General features: G+C 45.5%; 1 protein-coding gene across 1 annotated transcript in view; it reads left to right on the plus strand.

The window, feature by feature from the left end:
- RCOR1 (REST corepressor 1) overlaps positions 1 to 19,206 on the plus strand; it is an 82,915-nt gene that overhangs the window by 22,188 nt on the left and 41,521 nt on the right. The window contains exon 3 of the mRNA XM_042813745.1: positions 17,990 to 18,073. Within this exon, the coding sequence (XP_042669679.1) occupies positions 17,990 to 18,073 (84 nt within the window). The remainder of the gene's footprint in view (positions 1 to 17,989; positions 18,074 to 19,206) is intronic.

Consider the following 19,206-nt stretch of genomic DNA (forward strand, 5'->3'; position numbering starts at 1 on the left):
TGTTGGTGCCTGTCCTGCATGCATGTGGCAGTGTTTTCTGCCGTGGAGCCTGGTATGCTGTGCTGGTGATCTTGTTCAGACTTTCTGGCACTGTGCGTGTGTGTCTGCAAAGTGCTGAGTATTATTGCAAGTTTGAAGGCTGGAGGAAAATCAAGGCACAAAGGAAGATGGTTCTGCCCGGGGAGCAAAGCCTGATTCCCTACAGTGCATCCCTGTGCCATGTATAGCGCTTCCGTGAATGGTTCTGTGGAGTATCTCAAGTCCTTTTATTTCTTGTCCTCAATCACTTTCAGTGGTAGTTGGAAATAAATCCATTTTCATACAGCTTATTCTTCAGAACTGCAGTGCATATGCTTTATAGCAGACGGTCTAAGCTTCTGTTGTAATGTGCTCAAGAGAAGACATGGGTCTCCTTTACAGCTCCTGGCTGTATAAAGGTAAGGTCTTCATAAATCAGTAATGAAATGCAGGGATTCCCATTCTGAGGGACAGATCTTTAAGGTCTACAGGAAGAAAATAGTTCACTCTCTTCATTTTAATAAATAAAGAGGTGATTTTCCTGCTATATTTAGTGTTAGGGCAACCTCACCTTGAACATGAAGTGCATTTCTGGGCTCCACACTATAAAAAGGTTGTTAAGGTTATTGAAAGCCTGCACGGGAGGGCACCTAAGCTGATGACAGGGCTGGAAGGCAATGACCTGTGAGGAAAGGCCAAAGGCATTGGGCTATCCAGGCTGGGGAAGAGGAGGCTGAGAGGCAGCCTCACTGCTGAGGGAGGTGATGGAGTCAACTGTCTCTGGAGATGTTTTAGAAATGTGGAGATATGGCACTGAGGGACATGATCAGTGGGCATGGTAGGGATAGGCTGGGATTGGACTAGGTGGTCTTAGAGGTCTTTTCCAACCTTAATGATTTTGTGATTTTGTACTTCCATATAGCTCCCTGAGGAGGGGAAGCATAGAGATTCTATGCTCTGCTCCTGGAACGGCAGGATGGGAACGGCACAAAGCTGTAACAAGGGAAGGTCAGACTGGATGTTAGGAAAAATATCTTTCTTGTAAGAGTGGTGAGACACTGGCATAAGATTCCTGGTGAGGTACCTGATGCCCTGTGGCTGTCAGCATTCAGGAGACATTTGGACAATGCCCTCAGTAATGTGCCTTAACTACTAGTTAGTTCTTAAGCGATTGGGCAGTTGGACTTGATGATCTTTGTGGGTCCTTTCCAAATGAATTACTCTTAAGTGTATTTATGGATGTCTTGTAAATTGTGGGCTTGAAGTCAGAGCTGGCACAGAGACTAAAAGCCAAGTGGATGATACCTTTGACTGGTTCATCAGTTCATCAACATAGCATGGTGTTCCAAGAGGGCCAGATAGTTCTGTAGGGAAAGATGCAGTACATGAGACAACATTTAGTCTCTGTGGAAAGGTCATGGATGTAATGTACTAAATGTGAGAACTTGATAACAGAGGAAGAGTAAGTAATTTGTGCTCAAAATCCACTTTCTTCTCCCCAAGTACAGCATGGAAAAATCAGAAAGGGTTAGAGGTGAAAAAGCTTTAAAAGGAGATCACTGCTGCACCCAAGTTGTTCAGAGGATTTCTTGTAATTAATTAGTTACAATGTTTGCTTTGTTGAAAACAACAATTAAAAAAAAAAACCAAACCAGTATGTGAAATGTTATTGGTGAGTTGTGATTGGACTTTCCTTTAGTCCTTGCAGTTACCATGTTACAGCAAAAGATATTTTTATTTAGACTGGGATACTGCACTTGTTTCTTTACCCTTGCCTTAGGTCTTTATGTACTGGTTCAGAGCGGGGAGTATATATAACTTTCTGTTTGAGTTAACAATATGGATACTTTCTATTTCTGATGCTTTTCCTCCCTGCTTTGTCTCAATTTAGAGAGATACCAACTGGCAACAAATACGCTTGTTACCTTACTGTGCTGTGATGTGCTGGTCTCACTTCAGAATAGCAACAAATGTACCTTGCCTTGAAGAGTTTTATTTGAAAGCATATCTGATGAAAATTGATGTGCTAACTCAGTTATGCATGACGTGTTTCTAATTCCCAGGCTAGTAAATGAAGTTCATGTTCTTGCAGCTGATTTCTTAGAAAAAATTCTGGGAAAGAGCGGGTAGAAAGAAAAAAAAAAAAAACAAACTCATTTTCCCTGTATATCTCAAAATTTCAAAGAATGCTGCCTCTGGGTGATGCATTGAGTGATCAAGAGTGATGTTTATGCTGTAGTGTACCAGGACAGATGGTTTCCAACCTGTGAGAACACAGGGTATGGCATACACCTTTCCCTTTGTCCTCTGTGTCCCACACTGCCAACGATTTGGATGTCTGGGACAGTTGCCTTTCTGCTTCACAAGTGTTTTTAGAGGCAAGGCATTGTTGAGAATGGTGATTTCAAGGCCATGTACAATAACACCATGACAAAGAAAAGGGAAGAACAAAGGAAACTCCCCATATTTTTGAGCAATGATAGAAGTGGTAGAGTTTTGTGGTTACAAGGGAGATCTGTACAAAAGAGCCAAGCTTATGTAGGAGGAGACTGCTGGTATAGCTAAATTGTGAACTTGGGGATGATGATTGCTGCTTCTATTTAAAATAAACAATCCCTTATGTTATGGTTTTTAGTGCCCAAAACTGATGGTTCTGTAGGAACAACGGGAGGGATCTCAAAAATCTGCTTTCTTAGCAGTGTTAATAGCGCATCCTTGACCTTCACATCTGACTTGCAGCCTCAGTTTAGGAAGGTTCACAGTATGGAGGTTGATGTGAACAATCCTAAACCCGATGAGAGAGCACAGGTGACCACCTAAAGAGGCTCTGACATGGCACTGTAGTGGTCTGGGTGACTCTGATGCATATGCATACAGCTTGTGGGGGGGATAGCTCTGCAGCATTCTTCCTTCAGGAGAAGGCTGTAGGAGAAAAATGCTTACATTTTGTCTCTATATACCATAGCCCAGTACAACATTCCCTGTCTGTCTCTCTTCTCCTCCTACAGGGGAAATTCCTCCTTGCAGGTGGTGCAGTACAGCAAAGGCATGGTGCCCTTGTGTTATGTGGAGTGTTACTGCAGGGCACAAGCTCAGCCTGCTGGCACGTGACCTGTTTCAGGAATGGAGAGGCAGCCTAGAAGCTGTGTGTGAAGGCTTTATCTTTCCAACAGCATCACCCTCAGCTAAGCGAGGATTGGAAGAGAAAGGGTGGTTACTCTGTTCCCACATAGACTGCTTGGGTGGGATCTTCAGAAGAGCTTTGATCTTGACTGGGAAGTGGGGGAGGGGAGGTTACATTGCTGGTGTTGAATGGGAACAAGTCTTCCAGCCCTTCTGACTGCAGGCAAAGAACTATCCAAGGGCAGTGAACAGGAGGTGTAGAAACTGCGGTGCTCTGGTGTCACCTTTCCTAGAAATTGCTGCAGAGTTCTCTACTGGAGATAGCACTGATATTTAAACATGCTGTGAAGAGGGAGTGCTGTGTTCTTGGTGCATTGCTATAGTCAAGGGTGCAAGGATTCTCAAATACAGTACACATCTTATATGATGTTGCTTAAATTATTGTGCCTTCTTGTGAGGAATAATTTAAAACCTGCTCTCCCAGCATCTGTGCTAGTCTCATGTGATTCTTCTACATACTGACTGGTTATTACATAAGGAGGAGATCCTCAGGGGGATTTCATCAATGCCTATAAATACCTGAAGGGAGGGACCAGAGAGGATGGATCCAGGCTCTTCTGAATGGTGCCTAATGAGAGGACCAGAAGCAGTGGGCCCAAACTGAACCATAGAAAGTCCTGTCTGACCATCAGGCAGTGCTGTGTGGGTGATGGAGCAGTGGCACAGGCTGCCCAGGGGGCTGGAGAGAGTGGAGTCTCCTCCTTGGAGGTCTTCAAGAGCCATCTGGACGTGGTCCTGTGTGTCCCTGCTTGAGGGGGTTGGAGCAGACGGACCCAGAGGTCCCTGCCTACCTCAGCCAGTCTGTGATGCTGTGAGGTGCTGAAGTTGAGGGGGGAATATGTTGGGGCTCTGGTCCTCACCCTAGAACTGCTGTTGGACTGATGTCTTTGGATGAACTTGTTCATATGTTGCCTCTTATGGTGAAGGGAAAATGAGGGCTTTTGGAGAGGATTTTGTTTGCAAGTTAAGACCAAAACTAGTGCTAGTTAGACCAACTAGCATCTAAACTTTCTTGCATGTAAGCTGGTGCCTCTGATTCAGGACCAGCATCAGGTGCAATGGGATCATCTTGTTGAGCAAGCATGGGACAGCTGGTAGTGGATGTGGAACACCACAGTGAGAGAGCAGATTTGTAAAGTTTTTTAAGAAAAGAAGCTTCTGTCTTCCTTTCTCTGTGATCATTTGAGGGAAAATATAAGGCCCCACGAAGTCAGGAGCCTGGCAGTTTGATGTACTGTGTGCAAAAGGTGGCTACAGCTCAGGTCTTGGTTGCAAGTTGGCTCAGCTGCACTAAGAGTGGTGGTGGCTGGTCCCTGTTTCACAGCCCCTCTCTTGTTGCACTGAAGGATAGACTACATACTTCTCATAAAGCAAGAGACATGTGAAATCCAGATGTCAGGGAAAAGCATCTTTCTGCAAATGCAGGACTTTCTTTCACTCTAGTGCTATGGAATGGTGCAGGCCAGAGTGGAAACAAAGAGAGCCCTGCGTTTCTGATGAGGGTCCTCTTGGTGAAGCCCCTCTCTGCAGGGGAACACTGCATGCTCCCTGGCCTGCCGTGCCCTGTGTTCTTCGACAGCCAGCTTTCCTGTCTGGTGCCAGGGTGTCACAGCTTTTCTCTGCTCCAGCCCACATCTTTACCCATGAGGCTGTTCTGTTCTCCAGGGAGCTCTGTGCAGATCTTTTTTTTTTTTTTTTTTTTTTTTTTTTTTTTATTCCCCTGAAGGCCCCAGAAACCTAGCAGGGTTTAGCTCCTCAGTCTCTAATAACTCTGCTTTTCTAAATACTGTCCCTCCCCTGAGGCTCTCTGTCCTCTTTCTGTCCCTGTGTGTTTTGTTTCCCTCGTTGCCCTGTTCTTGTTGCTGCTCTTTTTTTTCCTTCTTTTTTTTTTTTTTTTTTTTTCCCCTTCTGCATGGATATGTCTAACACCCTGTTAAGCACTTCTCTGCAAGCTGGGTGAGCTGAAGTTTGGCGCTAAGAAGGCAAAACAATAAAATCTGCATGGGTCACCGATGCTGAGAAGGTGATGGTGTGGGGAAAGTGCTCCGGTGGTCAGGGTGGTAGCACAGGGTTTGGTGTGGAGAGAACTGCAGAATGCTTCCCAAAGCAGTTAGAGCTCACTGTGGTGCCCTGTGGAGAGCTGCTTGTCGCTTATAGGGAGTTATCCAGTGGTCACGGGGTAAAGACAACAAGCTTAACAGTTTTCAATTTGTCCAATACAGTGTGGAACAACCTAATTGATGTATGAAGAGACACAGCTGTATTCCTATCAAACAGCTGCTGGAGGCTGGCCACTGCATTTTTCCATTATGTAATTTGTGGGAAAGGAAAACGAGACCTCTTGGCTCTTGCATAGGCAGAGATGCTCTGGCTAACATGATGGGTTTTGGAAAGAAGGAGAGGGATTCTTTTGCTCTGAGCGTGAATTAAATCTAAAAGGAATTTTTTGAAAACTCGAGAAAACTGTGGAATTTTCAGCCTCAATAAAGATGCATTTAAGTCCTGAATGGGATTTTAGTCCTCAGATTGGAGAGAGTAATGGCCCTGAACACAGTAAAATTAAGTTAATTTTGTGGCTGTATATCAGCATGTGTGTAAGGGCTGCACTGCAGCACGTGGTGCCAGAGACGTGCTGTGGGACAGGTAGGTGTGCTGCAGGCTCCTTCTCCTGCTCTACTGGGCAGCTGCTCCTCCTTCACTCCCGGGGCACCGGACCAGGTTCCACCCTCGGCTTCCCACCAAACCGCACTCTCCTCCTTCCAGCAGCAGGGCTTGGCTGCGTTTATCTGCATTGCCAGGCTGGCACTTGGCTGCTTTCTCCTTATCTGCCTCACCCCCTCTGTCCCCTCGGTGCTCCCTGCCATGCAGTCATGGCTGCAAAGCAGCGCTTGGTCTTCCTATCCCCCTTCCCCTGGCACACTGCTTTTTTCCCTTCTGCTCTGTGTGTGAGTGCTGCTCCAGTGCTTGCCACGTGGTTACTGCATGTCAAAGGCTGTGTGTGCATGAACTTCTTTCTGTGAAAGGGAATGGGGAAGGGGACCATGCCTCAAGTGTGCATGTGTGGGTACATTTTCACTGCTTTGCTTTTCCCTGAAGCAGCGCAGAGTGCTCTGAATGCTATGGGACTCTTTGTGCTCACCTTCTTGAACATGTCCTAATTGATTTCTTTGCAAATATGCTGTGGTATGCAAATGCTGGCACTGCTGAAGTAGCACTTGTAATCCCAAAGCGAAGGCAATTCAGGAAAATCCAGCATCCTTTCAGGGTTGTGACCCTATTTGCTCCTCTGTCCACCAGTGCTCCTGCTGCTGCCCATTGCCAACATCTCCTCTCCCCCAGCCATGGGTCCCTGGCACTCTTTAGGATTGCTTATGCTTCAACATGAAGTGGGAGTGTGGGCAGAACTCAGTGGAGAGTGTGTGCAAGGAGCAGTGAAGAAGTTATCATGCTCTGAAGTTATTAATGCAGGTGCAAGACAAACTTGTTCTGAGAGTCTTTTGGAGGCTGGGGGAGGAGAAGAGAATCCAGCAGACTTGTGTCGGAAAGTCATCTAGTGAAAGGTGAATGTTAGAGACAAAGTTATAAGATCTGTCATGTTTCCTAGCTGCATTTAAATATAGTACTTACTACTTCTCCAAGTTTGGCAAAAATGAGGGAAAAAACCGCCTGACTTGTGAAATCCGTAGGAAAATTGTGATCTAGTGGCTTTCAGGAGCTGCCTGCATTTTAAGGACACGTTAAATCCAACCTTGCGTTTTTGGATATTTATCCTTCTAGCACCCAGCGAGGTGTGCAGGCAGCAGGAGAAGTGCTGCCTGTGCCTTGGGGAGCCTGCGAGCTAATGAATACAGCAGTCATTTCCAAGGAGAACCGGGAGCAGATTGAGGCTTTACAATCTGATTTGAAATACTGAATGTGTTATTTATGGGCTCCTATTTGATTTTGGCATTTCTGAGAGTAGGATGATGAGGAAGGATGACCCATAGAGAGGGCTCTAATGCAGGTCCTAGGAAACCTGGCTCAGCTTCTGCATGCCTGGCTCAGCTGTTCGTATGCTGATAAAGGCTCCGGTATGACGGCAGGGGTGTTGTGAGGATAAGGACCTGGGAGACCGTCGTGAAAGGGGGTGAGAGGAGGATATGTAGCTGTCACAGATGTTTAGAAGTCGGATTTGTGTGGGTTAAACTGGGCATGCTTGCAGCCTGGTGACTGCAGTTGCACGCCGTGTTGGTGCGTGACTCAGATTGTGGGGTGGGATTTGATATATAAGCTGCTCTTACGCTCGTCTTGGCCTGAGGACAGGTGTCTTCCTGGAGATAGCTGCATCAGTATAGCAAGTTGGGGCCTTCTTTCAGAGGCTGCAGTCTCTGCCGCTGTCAGCCGAGGCACTCATGTAACCCATGGAGAACCAGCTGGAGGTAGAATTGGCGGCATTAGGTGTGGTAGAGCAGAGTTGGCCAGCCCGGCCAGGGTCCTTTGGGATGGCTGCACTGCTTCTTGTCCTCCCCACGCAGTGGTCAGTAGTACTTTGAGTTAGGCAAGAATCTGCGTTTTATAATGCTGCTTTCTAGGCACTTGTTACTTTCACTAATCAGTGTGAGCTATCTCAAGAGGATGCTGTAGTGTGAACTTTGGATGGGTGGGAGGGGAAGGGGTGTTGCTGAAAGCATCAAAAAGTAATCTCTTTGCTAACATGGCTCTGACTTGCTTGCATTGGGCGATAAACTGTCCAGCTGGTCCTTAGCATGTGGGAAAGCTGAGTAAAATGGTGCTTGATTGGGTTGCAAATACTTGTGTGTGCTGTGAAGTTTGAAGCTTTACAGGGAAGCTGGGCCTGGTTTTTGAATAAGGAATTTCAGGGCTTTCTGAAGCTGAGGTTGTGAGTGTGTCTTTTCTAAGCATGGACAAAAATCCTGTTCACCTCTGCCCTGGTTTATTCCCAAAAAGTGCTGGGGAATGGGGAAGGGTGGCTGAATCTGGCAGGTGGGGCATGCTTCTATCAGTGGTCTGAATCCCTGCCTTCAATGGGGAGGGGATGGGGAACCCACAGGCTCAGGTAAACCTCTGGGCTCTTTGCTCCTCCTGTTAGGCCATCTGCGAGGTGGTTGGGAAGCCCAGGGAAGCCAGAATTGTCCCACAACCTGTTATAGAGCAGCCACTGTGCACTTCTCACTCTGGAAAAAGCAGCACTTCTGTACTCTCCATTTGAGATGACACTTTTTTTTTTTTCCTCTCATTTCTTATTTTCACTATTAACAGCTGAATTGTCCCTTCATCAGTATGTAAAGACGGTATATGAAAAAGGAGGGAGTGGCTGGGGTACTGTGGATATTTACTTGTGGAGGGGAGAATGGGCAACTTGTTCAGTCTTGTGACAGCATGGCAATAAAAATGATAGGTAAAACTTGTTGTTTAGTGCTAAACAGTATTTAGATGGGGTGGGGGGGGGGGGGAAGAGGATGAGTGAGAAGCAGCTACGTATACAATAGTGGTCTCTAAATTAGCTGCTGCATTTCTAGATAGAGATCTTGGGAGTCATAGTGGTTTTTTCATCAACTCAATGGTAATGGTGAAAAGGCAAGTGTATTGTTAAAAGCTGTTATGAAAGCATCAGAGAACAAAACAGAACCTAATTATGGCGTGTTTTATAAATCCGTGGTGTGCCCTCTTCTCGAACAGTGTGTGCAGTTCTGGTTGTGCCCCATTTTCATCCCTCCCTCGTGCATACATGCTTCTCAGAGCTGTGAGATAACAAGATAAAGTGCAGAAATGGTTCTCCTTCTCAGTGCCAGAGAGAAGCAACACCCAGGCTGTCCTGCCTGGAAAGCAAATGAGCGAGAAGAGTGTGGTAGAGGGTCTGTGACACAGTATGAGACAAGGAGGAGGTGAGCAGGGCACAGTTACTTCTGCTTCTCATGAGCCAGGAAATGGGGCCACCAAATGAAATGTCTGGGTGGCAGCTTCAGAGCTGAGAAGGGAGTGTGTGCATGGGTTTCTTTGTTCTTCTTCAGACAGTAAACATATAATTAAATTGTAGCACTCTACCACAGGATGTTGTAGATGCCAAAATTATAAATGGGTTCAAAAAGAATTAGACAATTTGATGGACTTTTTTTTTTTCCTCCTTCCATGAAAAGCCATTAAATCCAGTGATGCAGACGCAGTGCCAGGCTCAGGAAGTCTCTGCTCTTGCCCTGCTCTCATACGTTATCCCTAAGTGCTGTCAGTGAATAATCTGAGCAGCTCTTCTTGGTGGGGTGGGGGAGCATGGCGGAGGAGCTGGGTAGTGGGTGGGAAGAGCTGGGGGCTGGCTGCACAGAGAAATGGGAGGCCGAGTGGGTGCAGAGCTGTGTGTAGGAGTCTCTGATTGCCAAGGAAAAGAGGAGGCAACAGAATGACGATCTATGGTGGAGAAAGGAAGATGTTTGCCTTAGATTTGCTTTCTTGTCAGTTTGGCTTTCAATAGGTTTGGCAGCACCTAAATATTTGTCAGCGTTGTAAAACTGGCACTTGAGAGAATCGTGCAAGGATTGTTTCTTTTTATAATTCTTTCAGTGTAGGTTTCTGTATTCAGATCTTTCTTGCATGCACGTAGGCATGGCGTGGTCACTGAAATGAAAGTGGAAGGGAAATAGCGTGGAGGAGGGAAGGAAGGAATCCTCTTGTCAGGTCAGCGTTCAGGGAGACTGAACAGAAACCAGCAGCAGTTGTCTCACTGGGGCTGTGGCTCACCAGTATGTGTGCATTTACCTGCTCCTGGCAGGCTTGGTGCTCTGGGTGAATACTGTGGGGCAGCATGCTGCAGAGGGGCAGGGAACCTGCAGGAGCTGCAGCCTGATGTACATGAGCATTTCTCTGGTTCTTGCTCAGGACTGCATTACATACAGCTACCAGCCCTCCTCCTTCTGATGATAATAATAATAATAATAATAATAATAATAATAAAAAAAAAAAATAAAAAAAAATCAACGTTGCAAATCTACGTTTTCCAAAAGGCTTGTGAGATCTCTGGTAAAATCTCATCCAAACATGCGTTTTCTCCTCTTAATTTAATAGTTCAACGCTTTCTTTAAAGAAACTCTGCCCCTTTCCCTCTCTGTACCAAACCCGGCCGTGTCTAGACAAAAGCCTGCCATGATTAGCAGAGGTGTGATTCTCAGTGCTGCGTGTGGGGGGGTGTATCCATACTTCTGATGTTATGCTAATAGATTTCCTGCTCCTCCAAGGGTTGCAGGGCTTGTGTATGCAGAACTCATGGCAATGCCTGGATTGGAATTGCATGCATATAGAAAAATAATTTTGCACTCTTGAAGTATATGGTGAAGGGCTGTTTGCTTGTATAGTTATTCAGACTTCATCTCTGGCTGCACATTGGTGCCACCTGCTTGCAGGAAAGAATGAGTGGACTCATGTTATTCAGGAAAAATGTGAAGGCGAGGCCTCAACATCTGCTCGGCTTTGTTCAGCCTGGCCTGGGCTGCGGGCACAACGCAGGCTTGCAGCTTCTGCTTTATTGCTGGCATATAAACTAGCGAGGCAGCTTGGGCCAGATATGTGCTTAAGCTCTTTTTAAGCTCTTTTTTTTTTTTTTCTTTCTTAAATCCTAAGATGTGAAGCACAGACTGAGTGCTTGAACTTGGTTACTTGGAGAGAAAAAAAAAAAAAAAAAGAGAGGAAAAAAAAAATGTGTACAGCAATATAGTTTCTTTTTTTCTCTTCCAACCTTTCTAATGATGATAATTTTTTATCGCTACAGAGTGACCTTTGTAATCATTGCTGGATGATTAATCTTTAACGGGGTGATTTTTTTTTTTTTTTTTTTTAAAGCAGTGTATATATATATATATTTTTTTTACACTGTTGTGAGGTGTGAGATACTGTGGGTTTTGCAGCACAGTTACACCGAAGGAATAGGCCCTTCAGTCTGCATGTGCAGTGCCATGGCTCTGTTCCTAAGCCCAAATGTGGCCTTTGTCTCCCCAGGCAGATACAGAAATGTCCTCAGAACTTTATTTGCATATAGATTGCAGTGCCAGTCGGGTGTAGTCAAGTATAGGAAGAGGTAACTGCTGCTTAATTTATAACTTCTTAATTAAAACCCTTCCTTAAGTTGCAGGATTCCCGTTTAGAAAATTCTGCTACACGTGAAGCTGTGTTGTAGCATGTACAAATATAGCATTGCTAGGAGGCATGGGCTGCTGAAGCCAGGCAGTTCTCAGAAGGCAGAGGGAAGGGGATTGCAGCACTGTGTGCTGAGCTGGAAAGTCACGTGCAGGAGGAAGGAGCCGGGCAGCAGAGTTCTCCACGTGGCGTCGAGCTGTTGCTTCAGACACCAATGCTAGCCGCAGGGAAGGAAGGTGGGGATGGCTTTTCTCCCAGCTCTTAATTTTGCTTGAATTCTCTTGTGCCCCATCAATATTTCTTTGCTGTAAATGTTGTGCGCTTATGAGTGTGATGCTATGAGCCCAGGCAATATCAGTGACCCAGTGGAAAATGGCTTTTCAAACTATGGGAGCTGTGTCTCCTTTGTCTTATTTTGCTTCATGAGTGCTGTAAACAGGGGTTTTACTCTATGCAGTAAATATAAGATCAGCATCAATAAAGAAAGAACAGAATTTGGGAATGGAAGCACTTGTTTAGTCTCGCTTCACTAGAAGTAAATACATTTAGACCTAGTCCAAAATCTCTTTGAACAGCATTCAGCTACTAAGTTACTCTGTATCAGCTCCAGCATTTCCCCCAAATAATGAAAGCATACGTTCACCTCCGTATACTGTGCAGTTTTTGTTTCATGGATGATGTCAAGGGTTACATTTTAAAAGTAAGAGGGTGCTTCTTAGACCTTTTAAAAACTTGCAGTATTTGATTTAATGGTGAATTAATGCCACTTACTGGGAGGGAGGAGGAAACAAAGTGCTATTAGTAATGCAGGAGCCTTTGCAGGTGGGTATTCTGCTGTCCTGTACCTTTGGGATTTCAGTCTTGGTGTAAACTTCAATAACTTAATGAAATATGTTGTTTAGATCTGGATACCTTTTCTTAACTGATGCCTGACAAAAGATCAGTCAGTACCTGAAGAATTCCCTGTTTTATGGAAAGTGTTGGTTTTGTTTTGTTTCGTTTTTTATAAGCTGTGTTGATTTGCTCTTTCTTTCCTGCCAAGAAAGATGGAACAGCGTGTATCTGTATCAAGCACCTGGCTGTGCTTTCTCTGTGTTACCTTTTGCTGTCTTAGCTAACAGAGGAATTCAGTAGCAGCAGATGCCCCCTCTTTGTGGCCTGTGTTGCAATGCTCTGGTAGTGATGTTTTGCAGTGTATTTTTTCTCCTTTGAAACACAGGGCTCCCATAGCTCTGAAATGCCTTATGCAGGCAGCAGAAGGAAAAAAAAAAAAAACCCAACCCACTACAGACTGCTGGAAGGGTTACAGAGGGAGGGGTGAGGGCTGGGAATCCTCCCTTGCAGCTTCATCCTGACTTGGGCAGGGTGGAGGTGAGAGCAGTGTGTCTTGGCATCTGCAGGAGGCTATGATCATACCTCTGAAGAGTCAGGAAAGGTGCCAGAACCAGTAGAGCGTGCTCTTGAATGACGCAGCCACGGTGGGAGAATGCAGCATCCTTGGGCAGAGCTGCAAGATGGAGCAGCTCTCTCAACTGCAGAAACCCAGGTGTGAGCTGGCACTGCTTCTTCATGCAGAAGCAGAAGATAGGTGATGGTGGTGGGTGGCTTCCTGAGGAGCCTTGGCTCCCTCTGAGTTTATTCTGGCACATTATGCTTCTAGCTGGGAGAAGAAAAATGAAGTGGGATGTATCAGGCTAGAACTGCGCAGCACTGGGCTGGCTGGGGCTCCAGGTGTCCTGCCTGCCGTCTGTTCCTGTGGGGATTGCGCACGCAGTCCTTCAGGCAGCACAAAGCTGTGCTGCGCCGGAGGGAGAACTTCTGCCTGTTCCCTGGTTTGTTTCTGCCCGGAGAGGCTCCTGCTATGGCTAATGGCAGTGGGATGAAGTTCTGCATGAAGGCAGAGCCCCCCACATGAGTCTGCTGCTCCCTGTGCACCCACTGTGCTGTTTGATCTCACAGCCAACTGATTTGGTTTAATAACTCAGGGAGAACTCTGTTTGTTTTTTATTTTGCCAGGTTAGTTTTAACAAAGCTGCTTGGTTCAGATCGAAAGGAGGAGGCAAGCATGTGTGAGGAGAGTAGGGTGATGCTGGCAGGGCAGGGCCCCTCTTCCTACAATAGCACCGAGGTGTTGGATGGGCTCTTGCTGTGAGATGCTGCTTTCACCCTTTGGCCTTCTGACTGAGGTGCTCCAAGGTTCTTGGCTCACCCCACTGAACGGACGTCTGGCTGGGATGAGGAGTGGTATTCTACAGCTTTCTTTCTGGGCTGATGACTGCAGCTGCTCTATGGCTCAGACTGGGAAGGGGTTGGGATCAGTCATAGAACCACAGAATTGGTTAGGTTGGAAGGAACCACAGAGGTCATTGTCTATTTCCAACCACCTGAGGAAGACACTGTGACCTGCAGGGGAGACTTTGCACCTTTGACACTGCTCAGCACTTTAGCAGTGGCCTTTTTAGTAGTTTCTGTTTGAGAACCCCTCCATTTCCCTCCTTAAAAGAAATCTTGACCTCCCTGACACAGGCTGGGAGAGAATCACCCTTCTTGCTTGTGGTACTGCTGTGTTGGCAGAGTTTGTGCATATGGAGCATGGTGGCTGAGGAGCCTGCAGGGCATACATGTGTGTCCTTGCTCTTACTTTGCTCTTCCCAACACAGATCTGTGGTTTCATGCCAACACAGGTGTATTCATGATGACAAACTGAGCAGCATGTTCAGCACTCAGCTTGTTCATGCAGTTTTAATTTTAGCACTAACACAGCTTAAGCTTGCATGGAGAAAATAAGAAGTTACAACATATGCAGGAAGCCCGTTACGATACGTGCATACATGTATGTCAGGCTGCTGGTGAGGTTATGGGTGTTGCTCAGGGACTGGAGGCTGTGCTCCTTGGTCTGAGAAGCAGTTCCAGACCCCAGGGATGAGTTGATACATGTATAGTGGAATTTGCAAGGGTGTTTAGGACTCAGTGACTGTAAGTTCCTTGGAAGGAACTTGCAAGCTCTGCATTTCTGCTCTGTTTCTTCAGAAGGTCCTGGCAGGGCAGAAGCTCTGCTTCCTCCTTGGAATGAATGCAGCAGTGCATTGCTTGAGGAGGAAGGGAGAGCTTTAAGAATCCTTTCTGTGTTGACCTCACTTTCCTTTTTGTTTTCTTCCTGTTTTCTGAGCTGGGATCTCTCATGTGGGGTCTGAGCTAGACTTACCTCTGAGGCTTTAAACTGTGTGGGTGGCAGTGGCAGAGTGGGGCTGACGTGTCTGTATGTGAGTGCAAATTGAGCAGGCAGATGCTTATGAGCAAAGCTGTCTCTTGCAGCAACCTTCACAGCAGGGGAAAGATGCTTTAAAAAGACTCAGAGGCAAGACATATTTTGTTTTAAATCAATCTAATGCCTCTTGGAGTCCGACTGATGCTGCTGAATGAAACCTCCCTCTTGTGGTTTCTGTTTTTCTTTTTTGGTTTTTTTTTTTTTGTAGTTGTTTTGTTTGGTTTTTTTTCCCCCTCCTTTCTTTGTGGAAATCATTGCAACAGGTTTCCAAAAGCTCGAGAAGAACTGTTGCTGGGGCTTGTCAGCCTACAAGCAGAGGAATGGTAACTCAAACAGCAGTGTTGGCTCTGCTTTGCAAATGCACTGTGGTCAGCTGCATGTTGCTGAGATGTGTCCTCCCAGCTCAAAAACAAAAAAAAACACTGCTGCTTTTAGGATAATGTTGGCTTATGGATAGCATGTCATGCCTCATTTTTTTTCCCCTTGTACTGGGTGAATTGTTTGTGGGCTTGTGCAGTCAACCAGATCTGTAAATAGGACTGACTTTAAAAATAACCTTTTCTTCGCATAAAGAGTTTTAACCTGGATTTGTCGGTCTTTCACTTCTTTGTGCAGTCCATCAAAGAGTTGTCTGTGCCCCGGAGGATATAGGGCAGGGTATGTTCTGGGGAAGCGGGATGGGGGTGGCTATGGAAAAGAGCAATGATCTTGTGCCTGATCAGAGGAGCTGGGCTGCCCATCTCTGCTTGGTGAAGGCAGTGAGAACTTGCATCCCCTGTGAAGTTTGGCCCTGGATCAAAGCTAAGGAGGGGCTGCTTAGAACAGGCCTCATGCCTTGGTCTCTAAGGTGAGTAGTATGGATGAAAGAGCAAGATTAACTGAAATGTCAGGTGGCCTTGTCTGCCAGTGTAGTTTCCTGAAAAGCAGGTTGTCCTGCTATAACTGCACTTGCGTAAACAAGCAAAGTGACCCTAAATTGTTACCCTAAAAAAATATAAACCTTGTCTTCTTAAGTGACTGTTTTTATGTAAAGTATGTAACGGATCACATTCATTTAGCTTTTCAGTTTTGCCACTAAAGTGTAGAGTGTTTGAATTCACCCTTTGTGCAGGTGAAGAGATGGGGAAAGGAATTCCCTCATGTTTGTGCTCCTTGTGCTGTGTCCCTCTCAGGAGGGGCTCGTGAGAGCTGCAGACTGTTCCCTCTTGGACTTGATCCCATGGATCCCTTCCAGCTCAGGATATTCTGTAATTTTCGGGGGTTCCTGCAACTCCGGCGGTGGGTTGCTGGTGTGAGGAGCTGAACTGGGACTGACACTGGAAGGGTTTAACTTCTGGAGATCCTATTGGTTTCTGTAGGTATTTTTAGGGGATGTGAAAGTGCTTTTCAGTGTGATACAAAGTGAGGAGAAAGCTTGCTTTCTTTCTCCACGTTTCAAACCCTTCACTGAACTAAATAGCAGGACAGATTGTGGAGTAGGGAGAGTGAGGAGCAGAATTTAATGAAGCAGAGGTTTAAGGTTGTCTTTTTCTTTACATTCCTGACCTAGACTTGATATGGAAGAGAAAATAAAATTTAATCCTAAAAGTTGCAAGACTTTTTGTAAAGTTTAAGCTATGTAGTTTTAAATTCAGACACCTTTTGTGTTCTATTTGGATGCATTCTCTACCAGAGGCTGTTTTTGCATTTCTCACTACTGATTTTCTGCCTAGTATAGATCGTAAAGAACACAGACTGTGTACAAAATATGTTGTGTGTGCAGTTGCTATCCTTGGATTAAAAAAAAAGGTATAAAAGAAAAAAAAGTGATATAGAAGTTCTGTATCTACTGCCAGGCTTGCTACGAAAACTGAGAAAATGGTGGTGAAAATAAACTTTGTTTTCTGGCAGGGCTTAGGAAATAAGGTAGGCTGATGTCTGGATAATTAAAAGTAAAATTTTAGTTCCTTGTTAGTATTTACTGGTCTTCCCTTCTCCAATACTTGTTATATTTGCTTTAAACTTGATGTTGAAGTATCTTGTCATCTAACCCTGTGTGTTCTTAGCTGAGCAGATTTGGTGTTAAGAACCTCTCTGTTGCCAAGAGATGTGGTGGGTGCTCCATCCCTGGAGACAGCCAGGGTCGGGCTGGATGGGGCTCTGAGTACCTGATGGAGCTGTGGGTGTCCCTGCTCACTGCAGGGAGTTGGGCTGGATGGCCTGTAAGGCTCCCTTCCAACTCAAACAGTTTTGTGGTTCTAACAGCGATCAGACCATGAGCATTCATGGTACTGTAACTGCTGAACCTTCTGACCTGTTGAGTGGCCAGGAGCTGCTGCTGGTGCATTGGAGATGAAGGAGCAGATAGTGCTCTGATTTTGTTGCGCGATGAGATGTCAGGGCCCTGGCACTACATCTTCTGTGTCACTAGTTTTCTGACCTGTTGTCTTTCCATGTATCACAAAATGGTGGTGCAGAGAAAATAGCGCTGTGTTGAAATGTTGCATAAGGCTGCAGCGTTACGTGGAGCTCTGCAGTGGCAGGAGTGCTGCGGGCACCTAATGTGAGCTGCAGGTTGCTCTGGGCCGGGGCGGCTGGCTGAGCTGACTGTGCTACTGACTCACAGGGCAAGTTTCCTTCTCTCCTCCTCTTCTTCTGATTGCTCAGCACCCAAGAACAGTAGCTTCATGAGAACATGCTGTTGAAACTTAACCTTTACCTTGAGGTTGCTCTCTTCCTAAGTACGTGCAGCTGTGGTTCTTTGCTTTTGGTGCTCTCGCTCTCAGCCGGTGCCAAGTTGGCTAATGCCAGGCTGGTTCTCACAGGTGTGATGCACAGCGTTTCTCTGAACTGGCTGAGTAAAAGGGCTGATTTGAGACACTCTGATGTGGGGATGGAGGGATTTGAGGCCTTTTGGGATAGAGAGGAGGTTCTCAAAAGTGAAATCTGGGAGGTTCATGTGTACGTACCCTGAAGTGTTCATCTAAGTGACGTGACCAGGCTTGGGGCCTGCAGCCTGAGCACTGCTCCTCCCTTTTCATTTAGCAATGGCTGGAAGAAAAACAATCAAGTATGCTGGAAGAGAAACCTTAATTAACTTTTAATTTAGATCTAATGTATGCTGCTTAGTGCAGTGCTTGAAAGAGTGAGTTTGTGCTATCTGTCATGTTATATAGGGAGTGATGCTTTGGAAAGAAAGAAACAAACAAAAAAAAAAAACAAACAAAAAAACAAAAACAAAACAAAACAAAAAACCAAGGAAAAGCCTCAGGTCTGAATGGGAAGATGGGGTTTTTGACTCTACAGATGGGTTTCATAGCTTGATTAAAAGCTGCAGATGTGTGGTAAGTTACTTTAGTATCCATTTTGCATCTGAAATGACTTTCTCTATAACGTGGTTTTTATCTGTTTTCTCTGAAGCCAAACTTGCCAGACGAAGTCAGGAGAGAGAGAACCTCGGCATGCTGGTCTGGTCGCCTAATCAGAATCTCTCTGAAGCAAAATGTAAGTCTCTTCAAATTCTTCTTTTTCCTCTTAAACATACAGCTTAAAGAATATGAAGGTACCACTTTCAGTACAGAGGTTATGTCTGTGACCTTTTCATTATGCTTTGAAATGAATTTGAGCATTGGAAAAAAGAAAAGCCTATAAAGCAATCCTGAAAAGAACTTTGTTCCCCACTGGGCAGCTGCTCAGTGTGTCGAATCCATGGATGCAGGGAAAGCAGCAGAAATGTGACACTTTCTTCCTTGCTATGAATTCACGATGCTTATCTGCAGGCCTACACGATATTCTTGTTTGCTGCTGGTGCTGTAGAAGATGATGAATAACTGCTGAGAGCTAAATGAAAAGTATTCTGGAGGTGGGGGTGGCAGAAATCTCTGGCGATTTGTAGTACCTTTTTCTGATAAAGACACAAAATTCACATCTGGAGCTCATGGAGGTTTGAATGCCAGAACAATTGCAGTGCCTTGGAATTCCACGTGAGGGCAATTATCAGCTCTGTGTGTGTATGTCTGGGAGCAGGTCTCAGTGCTGTTGCCAGATGGCAGAACTAGTGCTTGAAAGGTTTGTTGAGCTACAGTTCTTCTCGTGAACAAGCAGGGCTCTCTTGATTAAAGGGCTGCTGTTCGTACAGTAACTAAACCTGAGGAGGCAGATGAAAGGAGCTATTTTTGATTTTGTGCTTATTCCTTTTTAGCTTTCTGACTCTAGGATCAAGAATAAGAATCGTTATATGCCTATCTTCTGCAGTTGTTTGTGGTGATAGTATTAAGCTGACCACCAGTTTTCCCCTAGATCCAAGGACTAGGATCCATCACAGCAGTTACGGGGCTTCTGCTAATTAAAGCAGCAGAGACTGTACATAAACTGTGCCAGGAAGTCACTGAGGTCTGCCCTGGGGCATTTGTTCCACTGAGGAAGTTGCCCCTTAAATTATGAAAGGATTATACTGTGATCTGAAGATGAAAAGGGCTTTGCGAAGATGATGTCTGCCTTCTCCCTTTCCAGTGGGTGTCTTGTCTGCTCCCTGCTGGCTATTGGATGCTGAACTAAGTAAGACTGATGAGAAGTGAGATCTACTTGACAGTTATCTATGGTTGCTATATACCTTTTCAGAGGTTTCTAGCAAAACA

This window comes from Centrocercus urophasianus, unplaced genomic scaffold (genome assembly GCF_019232065.1).
Source record: "Centrocercus urophasianus isolate 14NV4802_14NV808 unplaced genomic scaffold, USGS_Curo_1.0 seq_14, whole genome shotgun sequence".
In the NCBI taxonomy this organism is placed as follows: Eukaryota; Metazoa; Chordata; class Aves; order Galliformes; family Phasianidae; genus Centrocercus; species Centrocercus urophasianus.